The sequence below is a fragment of the Anomalospiza imberbis genome, chromosome 12 (genome assembly GCF_031753505.1).
Source record: "Anomalospiza imberbis isolate Cuckoo-Finch-1a 21T00152 chromosome 12, ASM3175350v1, whole genome shotgun sequence".
Lineage (NCBI taxonomy): Eukaryota > Metazoa > Chordata > Aves > Passeriformes > Viduidae > Anomalospiza > Anomalospiza imberbis.
Window position 1 is genome coordinate 7813979 of NC_089692.1, and position 20655 is coordinate 7834633.

At 43.1% G+C, this 20655-nt stretch overlaps 1 protein-coding gene across 3 annotated transcripts; it reads right to left on the reverse strand.

The window, feature by feature from the left end:
• Positions 1-659: 659 nt before the first annotated feature.
• Positions 660-19724, reverse strand: SIAH1 (siah E3 ubiquitin protein ligase 1). Of its 3 annotated transcripts, none has more exons than XM_068202607.1 (2): positions 19507-19724; positions 660-2582 (listed from the first exon to the last, which is right to left on the reverse strand). In XM_068202607.1, the coding sequence occupies exon 2, from the start codon at positions 2578-2580 to the stop codon at positions 1732-1734; it is 849 nt and encodes a 282-aa protein (XP_068058708.1). In that variant the 5' UTR covers positions 2581-2582; positions 19507-19724; the 3' UTR covers positions 660-1731. The 3 variants fall into 3 exon arrangements, with proteins under 3 accessions (XP_068058708.1, XP_068058709.1, XP_068058707.1); XM_068202608.1 differs by lacking the exon at positions 19507-19724 and adding an exon at positions 18810-18932; XM_068202606.1 differs by lacking the exon at positions 19507-19724 and adding an exon at positions 5535-5755.
• Between the last annotated feature and the right edge of the window lie 931 nt (positions 19725-20655).

The following is a 20655-nucleotide window of genomic DNA, read 5'->3' on the forward strand; positions in this document are numbered from 1 at the left end:
ACCAGTACATCTTTTAAATTACATCTGTGCACAGTTCAAACAGTCTCAAGTATCAAATTTTCAAAGTGAAACTTTACTACATGAAGCCAACTATTTCTGCAGTATTTTCTTAATCCAACCCAATGGATTTTATGTTCCTTACCTGTAGAACTACTTACCTCATCATGCATCAAAAATAGTAAGAACAAAAGTTGTCTTAACAGATCAACTTCTGGTAAGAAAGTTAAGACAGTGCACAGTAAATAAACTGTATTTTAATGTGTTACAAAAGTAGTCAACAGCCAGACCAGCTCCCCGACACATCCGCTACCACTCGGTTTGACAAAGATTTCCTTCCTGCTCGAGGTGGAACAGCTTTTCCCTGCTCTTATCTGTGTCTGTTTTGTAACACAAATCCCGTTTACATTCGTGGTTCAGGTTTGCACATACAGGCAGTCTGCATAAAGCCCAGTATCCTTCCAAAGCCTTTAGGGCTGGTCAGTCACACCTGGAAGAGATTTATCTGCATTGTCATGTGGATCATGTCACCAAAATGAGATACAAAAGTCAGCTCCAGACAGTTGCTTTAGTAACAACCAAAAGACATGAAGACAAGAAACTGAGCAAGAGCATCAATGTGTCAAACTTTGAGCTAAAGCAAAAAGCAGAAGTTGGCTGTGTTTTTTTCATTTGCCAGGTAATCTTTTAATGACAAATATAAAAAGACTGAAAACATCTCACTCTGACTGCCTTTTTTTTGAGACAAATGGTCTGCTTTTATAATTACAAATATTGTGTAATACAACACTTTCTTTGTACTGCAAACCGACAAATACAAGGATGCAATCAATTCTTCTAAGCATCTCTAAATTTGAAATGTGAATTACTATTTTTTTTTAAATTTGGAAAGTCCTTAATAATTGTTTCATATTTGTTAGAAGATAACTCAAAGTACAACAACATCTAGACCTGTTTTTAAAGGAGCTGTCTTTCCTGACACATCTTTGAACATAAGCACTCCTTTCGAGTTCAGTACATTCACAAATAGCTCAATTAAGAACAGTATCACCAATGAATTGACTACTGGAAAGAGACAAAATTTACCAAACATACAGAAATATAAGTTTTACCATAGCAATTATGCATATCAAAAGATGACACCTGTAATTAATCTTAAAAAGATACAAAAAAGAGAAAAACCTGAATTACAGAAAAGAAAGTCATATTTATTTAATGAAAAACTAGAAGTTAATAAAAATTAGCAAATACACAAAAAATATACACAAACAGCAGCAATACTATGTAGTGACTTACAAAGGGGGGGTGGGGAGGAGGAGGGGAAGCAGCGGCCAGAGACCAGACCGCTCAACATGGCTTGTCAGTCAAAGGGGGAGGAAAAAAACACAAACAAAAACACGAAACAGTATCCTTTTCAACAGTACAATCAATCTACAAACAGGTTTTTAGAATTATTTTACAACGTTTCCTGTAGAATCAATTCTTAATACAAAAGATGCCCATTTTGGGTGTATATATATTTTCAGTGGTTTACTGTTGACTTATTTTAAATATATTAGTTACTACATGCAACTGCTTCCTGTAATTTAACAGCCTTTCCTTTTATTTACCTTCATTTATGTCTACCCTCCATCTACCAAATAATTTGTCTGACAGTCAAAGATGGTTACCCTATTTCTGCTAAATTAAATGCAACGGTTTTAAACACTGGCCTGAAGAGGTTTGATTGCCATTTCAACACATGGATATAGTTACATTGATGCCTAAATTGCCATTTTCTGCAAAGAGCTGTGCAATGCTGGTGTCAAAGACTAGGCAGTCACTATTCATAATGGCTGTTGCAATTCCCTCATGAATGGATCGAGGAGTTGCTTCCCAAGTCAATCGCCGCCTATGCCCGTTTAGCTCGAGTCGATAAGCAAAGTTTTCCGCTTGCTTGCGTGTTCCTATCAGCTGTACAATTGCAAAGAACTGCTGGTGACCATCATACTTTTCCTGTTTCTCCAACACTAGCATGAAATGAAAGCCAAAACAAGACTGCATCATAACCCAGTCTACAGCACCAGGAAGATTAATGTCCGTGGCCAGGAACACTATATCTTCTCCCTGCAGCGTTGTAATGGACTTATGCTGATGCATCAGGTGCGGCATGACAGCATCCAGAGAGCCTTGCCATTTACATGAAGCACCGGGACAGGGACAGGAGTAAGGCCTGAACTCACACAGCTCCTCATGGTCTGCTTTTTCTGTGTGTGGCAAAGTTATCTCGCAGCCGGAAGAGGCGTATTTACACGGGAATAGTACGGAATTGGCAACTTTCTCCATAGCCAGGTTACGGATGGAGCCCAGCGGGCCTCGGCAAGTGGGGCAGCACGTGAGTTTGGGGCGACAGTTGCTACAGACCAGATGGCCACTCTGACACTGCAGGATCGGTGGCAGCACATAGTCAAAGCACACGGGACACTCAAAGAGACTGGCCAAGTCATTGTTGGAAGCTGTGGTGCCCGTCAGCGCGGGCACCCTCTGCGATGGCGTGCACTTGGAGGTACCTGTGGGTAGTGCTGTAGCGGTCTGACGGCTCATTTCTGCAACAGAACAGAGAACAGACAATTCAGATCTAACCACACTTCACTGCTGCTGCATACAGCACTTCTTCACTCACAAAGCTTCAAGAGACAGTAAGATACAAAAGAAAGCAAAAACCCCCCAATGTAACACAAACTGCATACGTGGTATGTGTAGATCGGTACAGACGCGCCCATGACATGGAAACTGAACAAGTGAAGAAGTTCTGCTCATTGTTCTAAAGAGGCATTTACCTACTGGAAACTGCAAGGGAGGGCAGTAAAAACATGCTAAAAATAAAGACGTTTATTATTGTTGGTTTGTTTTTTTAATGAAAAAAACTATCTTCTGGATGTGACCTTCTCAGTAATCATGCTTACAGTGTGATTTTTTAAAAAAGAAGTTGAAAAATACAGCTCAGACAATTACTACCCTGCTTTTTTCACAGGACAGGACAGTGACTCTTCATTTTAACTACTCTGCTACTGAGGCCCACAGCTTGTAAAGCACAGCCACTGCTTCAGCTTCCTTAACAGAACTATTTGTGAGGATACCAGAAAAAAAAAACCAAAGCAATTACTTTATTTAATTTCCCAAATAAGACTAAAAATTCAAACTTCACTTGTTAAATCTGAGTATTCATTTACCACGTAAATACTCAGACATTTTCAGTCCCTCTTGATGAAGTTCTATGTTCAGTGGAGCTGTCACTGAAGTTCTGTCCTCTCTGATGTCCCCAGACAAAGGTGACAGCTGTCTGACCAAACAGCTTGCTCAAGCATTCCACAGATGTGGAACAAGTACCAACCATATTTCTTAACATATTATGTTTTCCTGCACTCCTAACTCTCCTCCTTGTAGAAAAGACATTACTAGCACTATCTGAAAAAATAAACACAGTTTTGAAAAAAATAAACCATACCTTTGTAAGTAAAGGGCAGTTAAATAAAATGCTATCCAAAATTGGCTTCTGTTACACAGTACAATTCTCAGCCACCCTAAGTGCCTCTCTGCGAGTACAACCAGCTCTGGATCTGTCACGTACGTATAAAGCTCTCAAAATAAACCTCATCTTTAATCTCCTCGCTATTTGACATGGGAATATTAGGCAATAGGCAAGCTTCCCATATTTAGCATCATTTCACCCACAAACTTACTCATACTTGGACCAGACAGCTCAGAGCAACATACTGTGCATGCTTTTGCAAGACATGCACTGTTCAGGGCACAAAGCAGAGGAACTAAGAGATTCCTACTTGCAAAATGACTTAGTCCTTGACATTTAAACAGTAACGAGAGACAGACAAGTCCAAATTCCTCTACAGAAGTACCTCTCCCCAGAGCTAGAATAGTATGAGTGTCTAAGATACGATTCTCAGACACTGATTTTATGAGTCTCATGAGTCCCACTGACAGCATCTTCCTAACGCACCAAACTCTCTTCCTCCATCTCAGTCTTGGTGGTCTAGAAATACCTTGGGAAAAACACCCATGCAGCAGTTTTCAGTGCTGGGCCATAACTGATCCTGTAGAACTATGACAAGAATTTTTGTGTCTTTTGGCTGTATCTTCCCACTATGAGGCATTCCAGCTTAGATGAGAAGTTCAGGATGTCTGTGACAAATCAAGCATGTGTCCTGGGGAAGTGATGCTGCACCAGCCAGGGGACTGGAGCAGCAAGGCCTCTGCCAGCTGCGCTGCTCTGTGTCCCAGCAGCTGCAGGTGGGGGGCACCCTGCAGTTCTGTGCTCCAGAACAAACCACCGGACACGGGAGAAACAATGCTGATCACACCTGTTCGCTCGGGAATAGCTTAGAAATAACAGGCATATTCATATGCAAAATTCTGGAAGTGTTTCCCTTCTAATATTGCAAACACACACATTTAGAAAAGTCTGTGTGCTTCCTCTTGCCTGACCCTGTACGTCCTGATCCAGGGATCCTCCATAACCTGCAGATAACGCTGGTGAAAACCACTGCGTCAGACCAGTTCCCTGGGCAGCCTGACAAGCTGGGTGAGCTCTGCTGTCTTTAATTACACCTCGCTGAGCCCATGCAACAGTTAAATGAAGCAACCTACAAACTTTGCAAAAGAGCTTGGGCACAGATGCACTTCCCACTTAAGCTTTCTAAGGTACAGAAGAGAACAGAACTGTGTTACCAGTGCTCCTGTGTGAGCAGCCTTCACACACACCTTCCACAACACTCACAGGAGCAGGGAACGGAAAGGAGCAGCAACTGGAAACGAGGAGGGATCTCTGAACCAGACCACTGAGATGAGCATGCAAGAAAGACACTGGATAAGGCTACAAACTGTAATTTACCAAGCCTAAACCTGCCCTAAGTCTGTATTTTCATCACTGTTGTTAACACAAAGATGAATAAGACATCTTTTATGGCTATCTCAAAAGTTACAAGTTAATCACAAGCAAAAGTTTTAACAGTGGAATACATTTAACCTACCAAACTATGAAAACCATACAATTACAAACGAAGGAAAAACAACTACAGAACTGAAAATAAAGTTTAAAGATATTTTTAGTTACAAACTCCTTACTGCAGGTAAAAACACTTATATGCAATATTTGCTATTTCATAATCTTTATTTGCACACATTAGGAACAAGTTTCTAAGCAACAGCAACAAACTATGGAACACTAAGGTGTCATTTTCAAGAGTATTAGGTCCTTTAACTCCAATTATCAAAAACACTGTACATATTAGAAGAAAAAATTACCCAACAGTAAGAGTGAAAAAGGGGAGAATGCATCCTAAGATTTCCTAGCTCTAAATCAAGGAAAGCTGCTCTTGGTAACATCTAGAACGCACCGACCTGTTGCTGAAAGGATTCTCGACACTGCTCTGGGAAAGGTGACATGCACAGGCTACCGAGACCTCCCGCGGGACACAATTTAACAGCTCCTACAAGCCCAGCTTTAAATACTGCGCATAAGGCAATTTAAACGGCGCTACCTTTCCCCTTGCAGGTTTTACTCCCCGGCAAGCACGCAGACCAGACGCCCTTCCAGGAATACGGCCCGCTGGAGGCAGATCTGCCCGTCATGGGGCGCGGAGGAGCTCATGGCGTGTCCGCGCAGCACAGGCGGGCTCGGGCCGCGGGCCGGGCGGTGACCGCGCCGAAAGCCCCCGCGACGCCCGGATGTCACCGCCCCGGGCGGGGCCCACCGCCCCCATGTGCGGCCGCGCTCCGGCCCCGCGCCCCAAAATGGTTCCCCGAGCTTCCCCCGGCACTGCCGGCGCGGGACGGCCCCGCCCCGCCCGCCGCCGCCTCCGGGGGAGGACGCGGCTCGGCCCCGCCCTTCCCGCGGAACCGGGAGCCGGCCCCGCCCTTCCCGCGGAACCGGGAGCCGGCCCCGCCCCACCACGGGACCGCGATCCGGCCCCTCCCTCCCTCCCGCCCGGCCCAGCCGCCCCGCGCGTCCCCAGGGCCGCCCGCCCCCTCCGCACACGCAGCTGGCCCCGCACGCCCGCGGCCCAGCCGTGCTCACACGTGCGCACGGAGAGAGCCCTCTGCTTCCCCCGAAACAACTGCTTCGAAAAAGCTATAGCTTCCATTCAAAATCTTCTAAGACATGAAAATCGCTTCCGCCTGTTTCAAGGATATTCCTCAGATGAGCATTTCTCACTGTGGATCTGTAAAGTCCTATTCAACAGGAATTTTTTCCATTTGTATAAATATTGTTCAATTAAGCAAAAGCATAATCTCAAGGAAAAGAGATGACCAACAGAACTAAAACAATGTGGCGTATTTGATTATCTATTTGGACTATTAAAAAATTAGAACAGGTAAAAGGATAAAGCACTTGGAAGCCAAGTCAATGCGCTTGCGTGATGCACACACTTTGCTCAGAAAAGCTTAGACATTATGGAACGCTGGTGTAATGATGGTAAGATCATGGAAGTACAAGTTTTAGTGGAGGCAACAGAACAAACACACTGAGATAAACTGCTGTGGTCACATAAAACGTAAGGATATGAAATCTGAGTAAAGATAATTAACTTTAAAAATGCTTTCCTACTATTTGAAATCCAAGTACTTTTCAAGAAGACTCGTATCAGCACTGTAATACCTGAAAATAATGCCCAACTGCTATAAAAAACCACTAGCCACTCAATACAAAGCTTCCTTCAGTCTCACCCGCAAACCTGCAATACACAGCATCCCACCAGGTAAGAGTCAAGAAAGTTTACAAGCAGAACGGAAAAGCTGAAGAAAAACTGCTTAGAAACAGCTTTTGAGAAACGAATAGCGCGTTGTGAGGAGTGTGAAACACGCCCTAGGCTCCCCCTCGTGCGGCAGGGTCCCCGAGCACCCCCACCGGCCCCTACAGCTGCTGCTGCCCGCCTGCTTCGCTGGCTGCCCCGGGGACAAAGCCTTCGGGACCCGGACACAGAACCAAAATCCTGTAGGAAAGGGAAGGCACAACCAAACCACCGGTTAAAAAGCTCTGCTGACGTGCAGGCACACAGAAGGTAGTTTGAAGAAGTTGAAAAAGATCGTGTGCCTCATGTGCCAGGGAATTATCAATGGTAAATAGGACTAGACTGATACTCTTCCAGCTTCTCACCTTACCAAGGTGTTAGCTGCAGACACATTCTAAAAATCACATTTGTGCTTAATGGTTGGAAGGGAAAAAGTCTCATATAAGAGTAATAAAAGGAGAGAAAAAAATTTATCACAATTGTCTGTATGTGATGCAACAACATTTTTTTTCTTTAACATTTCAAAACTGAGTTCAGGAACTTCCATTTAAAATGCACTTTTAATGCATTACAGCCACCAACAAAGTAATAGAAAATCTTTCATCTTTTTCAACAGTATAATCATATTTGAGAATAAGACTTTTTTACACACTGTACTATTAAGAGAGAATAGGATGAAGTTGTGAAAAACACTGACACGTTACTTTTTTCAAGATGTGACACAAGCTAAAGAATGTTAAGACCCAAAAGCTAAATAAAAGGCTGAAAATACTCATTAAACATAAAACATATCAGAGAAAAGCTTGACAATATTTTTAAAGAAACTAGTATTTTTAATTTTATTTAATTTCGAAGATATTTTAGGGCCCAAGGTTTTGCCTTTTGCAGTCTATCAGTTTCTCCTTCCCAGCTCTTGGGAGATGTGGGATCCCAAAGGCCTGGCATGGTTAGGATCAAATGCAGGCCTGGACAGACATGTGCACCCCTGCTCAGACACAGCCTCTGGACCTGCTGGCCTACTTCAGAATTTTTAGAAGACACTTCATGACATAAATTATTAATCAACTATATAATACAATTTAGTCTCTATCCACTCTGGTTTTGACTAATGAATCAGGATTTTTTTCAACCCTTCCAGACACTCTTTTCTTTGGTGCCCTTAACTATGCTATCTGTTATTTCAAGACACCTCAGGGCTTCTCTTTTCCTGCATAACAATCAAAAGCTAGATCAATCCAATGTAACAGAATATTATAAAATGAGACCAAAATAAATATACAAAACTGAGTCAAGACTCTTGATGATTTCCTTTGCGAAAATGTCATCTGTCCAGTTCATCTCTTTTTCATACACAATTAGACCATTTCCCACTACCTTGCAGTGACCCAGTCTGCCTGAAATTGCAGGCAGCTTTTTTCTTGCACCTCAAGACATTCCCTACCAACCCCATTTTCCAACGACCAGGAAGGGAAATCCCAACAGATTTATATAACCATGGAATTGTTTTCGTGGCCAGCACTGCAGTGAGCCCCCAGCCCCTGACACCCCAGATTTCTGATGTGTCCCACACATGTTCCCTCACGAGCCCCAAAGGAGCCATGGCAGTGCCTGTGCAGACCTTCTCCAAGGTCAGCACACCCCCGTGGTAGATGCAGACACAAACACAGCCATGGAAACACCAACAGCATTGTTACACCCATCAAATCAGAGCCACCTATTTCTAACTCAATGCAAAAACCTGACTTTGGTCAGTGCTGTTTGACTTCTGCCTCATCACTGTCACTCACTATTTCTCCTGTGGAGATATGCTGGAATATTCAGCATCAGTCCAGGAGAGGTTTTTCCCTAGCTGCTAAAGATTTTCTTTCCAACGACTTTATAAAGTTAAGATTAGGAAGGAACAGTATCCTGTAGAAGACATACAATGACCATATCAACATCACATTAGTAACCAACTACTATGACTGAAGTGTTCAATTTTAAATGCAACAAAGAACTTCATCAGTTCCAACAAGTGAGTAACCTGTTCTCCAGTCAAACAGAGCTTCAACATCCACCTCTGCACAGAATACTGCAGCCCACGCTGCTATGGTACTCCAACCTTGGGAAGGAAGACAAGCTGAAGAACAAAGCTCTGCAAAAAAAGCTGATAAACCCCCAAATTTAATTCCGAAGGAAAACTAAAAGTGTCTGATCAATAGCCAAAACCTGAGTTTTGACCACTCACTCTGTACTCTACAGGTGGAGAACATGCCAGCTTTCACACCTTACATATAAAATTAAATTAAAAAGTAGGTTTCCTTGTAAATTCAGACCCCCTACAAATCATAAAACAAAACAGGATGTTTATCTCTCCTGTTTTTTGAGCTTGGAAGGAAAGGAAGGAGGAAAGAAAGCAAAAGCTACAGGAAATATCAAAGTAATTCCTGAAAATTTAAGCTATATTAAAACCAACTAATCAAATGCCACCACGAAAAAAAGAAAATGTAGTAATACATTAAATAAATTGGTATAAGCAACAAAATAAAAATTATTGATATTTGGTAATCTAATGTAATAAAAGGGAGTTAAGCAACAAACTAGCTAGTGAAATTATAAACAGCTAAACAAAAATACAGGGAAAAATCACTCTTTAAATACAATTCAAAACCAAACACTTGCATTAAAAAGATCATGGACCACTTCCACATTGGATTTGACCATACTTTTCCTGTTTAAAAACAAGCAAATAACTTGTCTTGCTGTGACACTGCCAAATCCCACCTAGCAGAAAAACACTGCTCCAGGCTGTATTCTGCACACTCCTGCACTGCACCTGGTGGTGCTGTCTGACAAGAGCCTGCTCTTCCCTCCTTCCCCAGCTCTGTACCCCAGTGCCAGCATCAGCAGGCAGCCAATGGCCACAGCCCTCCTTGCCACAGGACACCCAGAGCTGCCCCCACGCAGACCCTACAGCACCATAAACCATGGGATGGACCCAACCTGGCACCTGTGCCCCAGAAACCCTCTGAGAATCCCAACGGAGTCCGCCTGTCTGCAGCCTGCTGTGCTCTGCGCAGCAGTCTCGAAATTAAGGTGGCAGAAACCATAGAATCTAAGAAAATATCATATGAAAATGATACAAATGATATGAAAAAATACAGATAACTCTATGCAAACTAAGAAACAGGGAAAAGATTTTTATTTTATTTTTAGTAGTATCTAGTTTCTGTTCACTGTGCATAGAACACACTGAATTGAGCTGTATCAGAATCATCCTTCAACAGTTCAGCCCAGTAATATCTATAAACACAGGGAGACAGCTATCTTTTTAAAAGTTCTGGACATACAATGCTGCAATTAAAAGTAAGTCAGGCACACAGAAGGATCAGCTACAGAGTGAACTAGTAAGAGCAGCAGAAAAGAGGAAAGCAAGGTATTTTTCATGCTCTAACACATACTGCCATTCGAAGTCTCTAAATAGGAAGCACTCAATTGTTCTACAAGGCATCATAGATGGGCTCTGTATACAATTATACTCTAGCAGAATTTTTAAAAAAAGGAAAAAAAAAAAAAAAAAACAACCCCCTCTATGAACATTAACAGCAAATCCTACCACGTGTGACAATTTGGGGGCTGTTTCTTTCCTCAGTCTGATTTTGCAAACCCTATACTCTTCAGTGCATGCTGTAATTGCCATGCAATATTGCATCACCATTCCTGTGTCTGTGGCAGACACAGGGAGGAGGGTGTGGCATGGAAGCACCTACCTTAATTCAGTAAGGCTCAGCTAAAAGAAGTACCTGTACTTTGATGTGTCTTCACTTACCAAGGCTTTCTGTGATAACTATTCCAATTCAAATTCAAGACCTGTTTCATGCTCAGTATTTTTCCTGCACAACTTAACAGTAGTAGGGAGCAGACCATCAAAATAACTAGACCTAATCAAAGATGTACAAATAAAGACTGCCCTACAGGAGACTGACCCGTGACACAGAAAGCCCCTCCGGAGGAAATCAGGACAGGATGACATATATTGACTACTTTTATAAAGATGCCTCCATCTTGTTAATTCCTTAGGTTTGTACATACTTCCATTTCATCACTTCTTCTTGGGATCCTTCACTTGTTCTGTATTCCTGTATGTAGCCCTGATGACAGTGGAGCTTGTGTAAAGTATGACAATCTAAACTCAGGAGGGCAAATATGTAGGGGAGGGCTTGGATAATCAAGATACTTATTGCAGAGTACAGACCTTGGTGCCACAAAGTACGTCAGGTATGGATCCTACATAAATACATCCAGCATCAGAGAACACACTCTAGTGGCCTAACTTTTAACACCTCAGAAATTATTAATTTTTTAGAACCTCTGGTACTAAACTACAGAATCTCTATTTTATCTGAGTGACAGTTTTTACAAATCTGGATTTTTAAAAAATTAATCTGCAAAAGCAAGAACTTTCAGAAGAATGTCCAACAAAGATAATGCATTTATTTTATCAGAGACACACACCACAAGGAGAATAAAACATACAACATTTAAAAGTAAAGGATCAAGCCTGTATTTTTTAAATGGACACTTCTGAATTTTGGAACTAAAATTTTCCTACTGTGCATACTAATTCAAAAGGAAAGCTATGGCTATCTAAGGTGGGCCACAGGTTTTTGTATTTTGTTGATATACCGCAGGTAGAAAACAGAAAGCACTGAACTTAGACTATGTAAGACCTTTGTAAAAGAAGTACAAAACTACAGTGAGACTTTTGCATTTCTGATGGTTCTACACTTCAGTACTCCATTTCTTTTAACTCCCATTTTCTGCATGCCTTGTGTTTCTGGAACCTATTCTTTGAAGCCCATGTGCCTCCATTAGAACCAATTCTGTTTTATTTCACTGAGTCAGCTTTTCCCCAGTCATCAATTCTGAATCAACTGTTTCTTGTAATATTGTTGCATGAAAATTCAATTGCCACAATAATTAATATTTTTAAAATCATTATTAAAATGTTAATCAAATTCTCAAACTCTGCTACTGACAACTCTGCAGCCAATCCTGGTTACACTGCTGTGGAGAGCAACAGTTCTACAGCTTCTCATCAAACCCTCAGGTTTAAAATGCAGCTTTAACTCCCAAATAAGAGCAGTCTCCCAGAAGGTGTCCAGCCTGAGCACAGACCAGAGATGGGTGGAGCTGCTGACGTCCAGCCCACCATGTTGCATGCAAAGACTGAGTATCCCTTGAAACCTTACAAAAAAAAAAAGCCAACCAAACCCGAGATTAGTGGTGCAGAGCACAAGTCTGTGGCAAGGGAGACCTGGGGATAGTTCCTGTTTTGTCACGAGCTTCTGAGTCACCACAGGCAAGTACTTCCCTGCCTTTTACAGGTTTTAAACTACCACAAGTAGCTGTGAGGCTGACCCATTAATGCAGAAAGGAATGAAATTACTTGATAAGGACACCAAGTTAACCCTGTTAGACCCTATTCAAATTTACTTCAGGTTAGTCATAAGTGAATATCATTACACACTAAAAGACACTGTTAAATTATTTAACATCTCAGTTTTTGTAATCTGCAATCATCAGACTTCAATCGCTGTTTACTTTCAAACTCCTGCTCACATATGGATAACTGCCCTCTACTCATGCCACTATTTCGTACATCAAAGACACAAATTATGGAAATATTGGCAACACCCTTCTCACTACCTCTATTGTATCTAATCTGAAGGCCCTCCCGATTTTATGAAAAGTAAAGTAACCTTTCTTTAGAGGGATCCTTGAATTATCAAAAAAATTTGCCTCAACTTCTTTTGTGAAGCTCCAAGTACCCAGATTGTCAAGCAAGTTATTTAAATTCAGAAGAAAAAAAAATCTCTTGGGCAAGAGAATTACATGCTCTTTTATTGCCATTAAATTCTGATCAGGTACATCTCAAATGCCAAGTAAAATGTATGCACTGTTTCACTTATTTGTATTGCTTGGGAATTGCTTCATGGCATACAAAATTAAAATTCTGTCATAATCACTCTGAAGTCAGGCCTGAGTCTGCACCAGAAGCTAAAACACAAGATATTAAAAATGGTTTGGAAATGACAGGAGTAGACATATTTTTCTACTACTTCATGTTCGCTTTATCTACACTTTCTAAATTCAAGACCTAGCACTGTCTTTCTCTGCAAAAAACTGTCCTATCTTCTGTTATGTATTCAAAATCGAAACTTGAGTCTGTTGCAGCGCTGAATCTCTAACATCAACTCTTAGCCATGAATCACTGTCTAAAGTACAGCTGTAAAATTCAGTACTTTTTAGCCTTTTTCTTTTACAAAAGTATTACAAAAACAGAATATGTTGGAGGATCAAGCATTCAAAAAATGGGAAATAAAAAAATTGAAGTTCCATAGGTACATTATAGAACAGCTTTCAATTAAATCCTCTTTTTCCCTGCACTCAACTCCATAAGAAAATGAGCACCTTTACGTCCATGGAAGAATTATGACTGTACAAGGAACAACAACTTTTGTTTAAGCAGAACACATGATTTTTAAACAAAACTGTTTAGGTTAGCAGCTGTTTTTAATATGTGCAAAAGTGCTCTTGAAATTACTGTTTTACAGGTGCTGTTTTAGAAGAATGTCCATCTTAGCCTCTATTATGGAATGTGTGTTTTTTATCTGTAAAATTTCCTTTCTAAATAATTAGACTTGACCCAGCACAAAGCCACACTAAAATTTCATAGTACACCATCAACATCTGCCAGCCAAATTATTCCCTAGTCACACCTGTGCAACCAGTCTCCAAATTACATCCTTAGGGCACTTGTGCAATCACACAGATATCGACCATGGAGAGATGAACCCTATACAAATTAACTCCCAACTGTGCTGATGCCTTCATGCACAAAAAGGGGGGAAATTCCTGTGAATGAAAGCAGTTTTGTGACTCTAAAGACTTTTATAAATACAAGTGCATATACATTTCAAAATAAACAGTCATTCAGAAACCAAAATATTCGTTGAGCAGAGCATTTTTACAACTTTTACAAGAAGACAATTGCACATACACCTTGTGAGACAGAAAGGAGTAAGACTTAAGGCTCAAATATAGGCAAAAGTGATCAGCTTTAAACATAAGTTTCTCTTTTACACCTTAAAGTGGGGTCATACAGGTATCAACACAAAAATGCAGATCAAACCATGTTTACCACGTGATTTCCAAAACAACATTAGGTAATCTAAGAAGATTAAAATATAAAACTGTAGCAGACCCTTGTTGGTAAAAAAAAAACAACAACAAAAAAAAGACAGAAGGTAATGAGTTTTCAAAAGAGAAAAAAAATCAAGAGTCCATTTTTTAGAGAAAGGAGTTACAATCACTACCTTTCAAGCTAGCAACATGCTGTTTTAAAGGTTCTTACATATTTTAATAGCACTTCTAAGAAAACTGCTCAGTTACAATATTTCTTAAGCGCTTTCACACAGCACTACAAGAAATTGTTTTATCCATAGCACGAAGAATGACCCACCAGATACTGGCTCCATGACACCAGGCACACACACAGAGGATGCTGGAGTGTAATTCCACCATTTCCACAACAAACAAAAAAAAAGCAGGCTGCCACCGAACGGAGAGGTTGTGCTGCCTCTTTCTCTTTCACGTAATGTATTCAACAAGACCAGTCTTGCACATGCACGTGAGCACTTCCCGAGCACCTCCCCTGGCACCCCAGGAAGCACCAAACACAAGTGGCAATGGAGGGCCCAGCCATCCTTTCTTAGCTCTAAGCCTGCCCTGACAGGGACCCGAGCACACCCACAGTGACACAGGGTGGCACCTCCTGCAGCAGGGCTGAATTCACGGTGCCATGGTGCCAGCTGCCCCGGGAAGGGCATCAGGGAAGAGTTATCCTCTCCTCACAGGTTCAGTTCTCAACTGAACTTGGGACTGCAACTGCTCCGTTTCACATTCCCATGGGAGCAGCAACACTGCAAGTTAATGCTGGCAGCCCTGCATGTGCCACAGCCTGTGCACTGCTACATCCTCTGATATTTCTCCTTCCTAACACTGAGGTGTTAACAACAAATAATCACATTTTTTAGGAATAACGCTGACTTTCAAAAAAATCATAGGATAAAAAACCCTTTTAAACCCACTTCAAACTAATACCTACATCACACTTCAGCATGAAGCAACTTGTGCCAGGATTTACAAAGCAGATGCCTTGTATTGCAGTTGTCATCCCCTTGTAAAATATATATGACATATAACTTTCCCTCACGAAAGATCTGTAACATGGAACAAACAGAAACAAGAAAGATAAGCCTTTTAACACATGCTCATTTCTAAGCTAGACACCAATTCTAGAAATTTTTATGCAATTTATTTTCAAGCTTTCTTTCCTGGAGTTTAACACCAAACTGCTTTAAAATACTCCTACTCCATTTAAAACCTTTGCAAAATCCATACATTAGCAAAATTTTAAGAATAATTTTCCTTCAACATACTTCATCTGAACGAGTATTTGAAAGTAACTTTTAAAAGTGTGGCATTTTAAATGCTCCACCTTGACAGCATTAAAAAAAAAAAAAAAACCCTGAAAAGTGACTGTGGTCTTTCTTCAAAGACTAAATTACTTTTTGCTCTGTTCAGTACTATATGCAAGAATTCTAGAAAAGAACCTTAAAATATTTAAAGGCTTCATGCCACTGTGCTGATTTTGCTTCAAGTAGAGTTCATTTTCTTTGCAGTGGCTGGGACAGGGCTGTGTTTTGGGTTTGTGCGGGAAGCAATGCTGATAAATACAGATGGTTTTGTTATTGCTGAGCAGAGCTTGCACACAGTCAAGGCCTTTCCTGCTTCTCACACCACCCCAGCAGTGGGGAGGCTGGGGCTGCACCCCACCTTGGGAGGGGACACAGCCAGGACAGGTGACCCCAGCTGACCAGAGGGATGCTCCAGACTATCTGGCATCATGCTCAGCATATAAAGCTGGGGGGAAGAAAAGGAAGGGGGGATGTCTGGAGTGATGGCATTTGTCTCCCCAAGTAATCACCAAGCATGATGGAGCCCTGCTCTACTGGGAATGGCTGAACACCTGCCTTGCTCATGGGAAGTGGTGAAAGAATTCCTTGATCTGCTTTGCTTGTGTGTGCAGCTCTTCCTTTACCTATTACACTGTCTTTATCTCAATCAAAGAGTTTTGTTTTTTTTCTTTTACACTTGCAATTCTCTCCTTGATCCCGCAGGTGGGGAAGTGAGAGACAGAGGCTGTGTGGTACTGAGCTGCCAGCTGGGGTTAAACCACCCCAGCCACACAAACCACACTTCAAAGAACTTCTCTTTCACTTTTAAGGAGTGGATGAGTAATTTTTTAAGCAGCCAAGTTATCACTACACTCTCCTTGTTTTTCTTCATGTCCAGCAAGGTCATTAATTGCTATGAGAAGAGATAAAAATGTGTTTATGGGTAAGGCAGACCAAGAAAGGGAAAAGGTCAGCAACTGTCTATAGAGCAATTTACTGCTCTTCTTTATATCAATTGCCCTGGAATATATCAATGGTAATTTTATAATTAATTTTTCCAGGTGCAAGAGAAAAAATACAGATTTTATCATTTAAGTAACATTTTACTTCCTTCCCGAAAACACAGACCTCACTTTTCATATTCAGGTCCTATAAAGAAAAACACGTTAATTTCAGAAGTGGACCATTTGGTTAGCTGTAATTATCTAGCACTTTATCTGATTAAAGTATTGTGGAATTAGTAACCAAATCTCTCATTATTCCTATGATAACACAAAGAATCATTGTTTTATACACTCACTCAAACAGGCATATATTTATAACAGTTGTCCTTGCCATTACAGAAACATGGTATGCAGTTTGGGTCAGAACTAGAATGTCTGTCTCTAGTGGCACAAAACTTAAAGACTGTGAAATGGGGCATTAATGCTGGTTTTTGTCTTCCTTTACTCCATTGTAAAGTTAACAGCTGAACGTACCCTGGCATATCAAACAACCCCAGGTCACTGAATTAGGAAGATTTTTGCTTACATGCATTTATGTGCTAACAGCAAAATCTCAGGTAAACCTGAAGTAACAGCTCATGGTAATAACACAGTATTTATGCATATCTCCCAATTTCTAGCCCACAGTGGACACTGTACACAGAAAACACACATCAAAATTACATTTTTATCATGCCATTGAACATTTAGGAAAGGAACAGTACGTACACTTTCAAAAAGAGTAACCTGCTTACAACAATTTTTTTTTACTAATGAAACATTCTTATTAATGAAAACATTTTATTAAGGCAACAGTTTGTCTCTGTTGTGTATTTTGTCAAAGTAAAAAAAAAAAAAAACCAAAAAAACCCAAAAAACCCCAAAAACCTCTTACTACTGTTTTTTTAATTACATCTAGTTTTCGCTTTTCCTTAATGCTGGTTTCCCTTCAAAAAACAAAACAACAGAAAAGCAAAAAATCTGCATCTCCAATGTTCATGACATTTAAGACTGTAAACTCCGGAACTGAGATCCTGAGCTTCAGGCATCACGTGATGGTTGAGATGAACTAGAGCCTGCCAGCATCCTCACTTCAGTGCGGCTGCTTTCTGCAGCAGGTAGCACCAACAGCACTGAGCAGGAATCCAGGTGACCACAGCCAGCAGCTGCAAACACAGTGCACACTCTGGCCTTCTGCAGACTGCCTATGTGCACTACAACTGCAGAACCAAGTTCTTTATATGTGTCAAGAATTTCAAATATCACTCATTTACCTTGACTATTCTGCTTCAGTTTAGCTCCTGAAAATAAGACAGTCATTAAAGTTTCAAAAAAGACACTAATAATCCATTTGGCAAAACTCAGTCCAGCTTTTAAAGCTGACAGTTACAAGACTAAAAGCACTACTACAGAAGAAAAATAAAGCAAAGTGATTCTAACTTAAAATTAAGAACATCGTATTTCTAATAGCAGTTGCATGCAGTCTTCCAGAATGTTTCATCTGAAGACCATAGTTCATAAAACTGTCCTACTTAATTTCTTTGAATTTTCAGACCAAAGGGCTGCTTCTCACATGCACATGCTCCCCTTTTACACATTAGAGGCAGGTGTCTGACATTTGAGCAGGATTTCTTTCTCAATTCACACTAAGCAAAGAGCAGCAACTCCACTCAAACCTAACTATGAAAAGTACTCTTGTTATTTCAAGTATTCACTTTCCTTAGTTCACACCTACTTAGCTGGAGCCACTGAATTTCTGAGCTAACTCCTCTACTACAGTCTGATTGGTCTATGGCATTAAAACCTTATCAACAGATATGGCACAGTAACAGTTAAGCTACTTCATCTAGACATGCACTTTCAGGTCAAAAATGCCCATCATTTCATCAGGCTCAGAATTCCTGGGTCACAACAGATTTCTAAAATTGTATCACTGAGGGATGGGTCTTATTCTCGTGCTTTCCTCTTATGATTTTTCACTGCTGTGAAAAGGGCAAAGGCTATTTAAGAACATTAGTTTCCATTCAAATGAACTTCATTTCTAGCACTCGATTTTTACTTCAGGTATATTCCTCAAAGTAATTTTCTGCAACTAATTAATAGTCCAGAGATCCAAGCTTTATCCTAAAAACCTCTATATTGCTGTACCTGTATTCCAGTAACTCAAATCTTCTGGCAGACCAGCTTGATTAAATCAGGGTTCAGAAGTGTCCCTTCTATTTTCCCTCCCCCTCTGGAATGCACCGTGCTAGTCTCAGTTTAGAAGGGAGATAAACAGACAACTGAAACTATGTCCCGAGCGTGGAATATCCCATGTCCTTCATGACCTAGTCCAATTAGCTATGAGCTTCCTAACAGACACCCATGTGCCACGTTAAACAAATTAAATCACTTTATCCATTTATTTAGACCACGAGTAGACTGCTCATTACAGAGACAAGGCAATATTCACCCAGAGTGGTTGAAAATGAGGGCGCAAGGAGAATACTGGAGAAATACTGTATTACCGTAAGCATAAAATAAAAGTGCCACCAGCTCACCACCGGAAAAGAAACTCGGTTCTTCTCCTGAAGAAATACTTGCGATGCTTTGCCTTTCACTACAAACGCTGTTGTCTCCCGTCCTTTTAAAACCGTGGAGAAGGGGAAGGCACGAAGGTCCCCCAGCCTTTTAATCTTTAAGGAGGAAACCGTAGTATGGGCAAAAATCTCCCTCCCTCTTCGCTCTCACCGGATTAAGTAAGAGCTAGCAGCCCTCCCGGTAATGTCAGCGAGGGGCGCCCAGCGGCACATTTACCCCGGCAGCCCGTTCCTGCGGCGGCCGGGCCCGCCGGGAGCTCGCAGGGGCCAGGCCGCCTCCCCGGGCCGCGCCGAGCCCGCGGCGCTCCCCGAGCACAAAGCGCGGCGGGGCCGAGGCCGAGCCCACAAAGGGGCAGCCCCGGGCCGGGCGGCGCAGGCCCGGCCCGGGCCGCCGCCTCCGCCTGCACACAATGGCCCGGCGGAAGGGCTCGGGGCCGCCGCTGCCCGCAGGCCCCGCCGCGCCCCGCTCCCCCGAGCCGCGGCCGCCTCACAACAGCGCCCGCCCGGGCCGCGCTTAGGCCGCGCAGGGGCCTTGTCCCGAGGCCGCCCCGCGGCCGCGCCGGGGCCTCCCGCGGGCGGCGGCGGGGCCCGGGCGGGGGCTGAGGGCCGCGCGGGGCCAGCCGCTCCCGCTGCCCCTCGCTCTCCCCACGGCGCTCACCTGTGGGCGCCGGGCAGGGCGGGACCCGCTGAGGCGGCCTTGGCTCCCCCGATGGCGGCTCCGTGCGGGCCGACTGCGCTGCGCCGCTCCGGCCGAGACGCTCCGTGCGCGGCCCGAGCCCACCGCGCGCTCCCTGCCTCCCTCGCTCGCTCGCTCCCTGCGCCGCGGGCACGCGCCGCCTGCGCCCGAGCGATCCTGCCGCCGCCTCCGCGCGCGCGCGCTCCACGGGCGCGCTCCCGCCAGCGCCCCCCCTCCCGCGCACGCGCACCCGCGGGCCGCGCTCTGCCCCGCGCCCGGCCGGGAACAAAGGCCGCGCTGCCCTCCGCGCCCCCGGGCCCGCTCCCGCGCCCCGGCCCGGCCCTGGCGCCTCTCACCGGCGCCGCCGCGGGGCCGCACGGGCCCCTCGCAGCCCGCGCGGGCCCCTCGCAGCCCGCGAGCCCCGGGCGCCGCCGCGGCCCCGCGGTGCCCGGGCGGCGGGAGCGCCCCTGCGCTGGCAGCGAGGGTCGGGCACCGCGGCATCCGCAGGCTCCGCGCCGCCGGGCCACGCGGGGACTGTCACAAGCGCTCGGGATCGTGTTTTAAAAAAGGACAGAGCCCGCAGAGTGGCTTCTCGCAGAGAGGCCGGGAACGTCCGGCACGGGGGCATTCTGGTGGTTTTATTGCTAAAAACAAACCCCTCCTCCAGTCTCTGTTCAAAGACTTTGCATAATTCAGGTTAGGTCCCCATCCAGCAATGCCCTAAACACAAATGTAACTTACAACACGTAAACTGGACGAAATAAATGTATTTACCATTGTGCTTGCATATGCTTTGTTGGATTAGGACCATCCCCATTTAATGAAGCTATTCAGAAGTTTGCCAGAGAAGAGACACTGTTTATTTTATTTTCATAAAATATTTAAAAATATGTATTTGCTATCTTATTTCCATTTTCTGAATGACTGAAGCATTTTCTTGGCCAGTTTAACTGATTATCCAGATGGTTCTCAATATCGTCCTCATTCCTTTTGATGACCAGTAAAGCACTTCTTTTTGTATAACATTTCCGATGCTGAATCTGCCAAGTCTGCTCCTATTCAGAGAATTTTGTGAATAATTTTAAGGCAGATTCTCAGAAATACATCACTGTAGTGATGCAGTGCAATATG

Bases quoted from the DNA above. Each gene is read 5' to 3' on its own strand.
- SIAH1 (XM_068202606.1), bottom strand. From the start codon at position 5,625: ATGACGGGCAGATCTGCCTCCAGCGGGCCGTATTCCTGGAAGGGCGTC. The intron at 2,583-5,534 runs GTAGCGCCGTTT...GTTCTGTTGCAG, and splicing joins TAAAACCTGCAAGGGGAAAG to AAATGAGCCGTCAGACCGCT.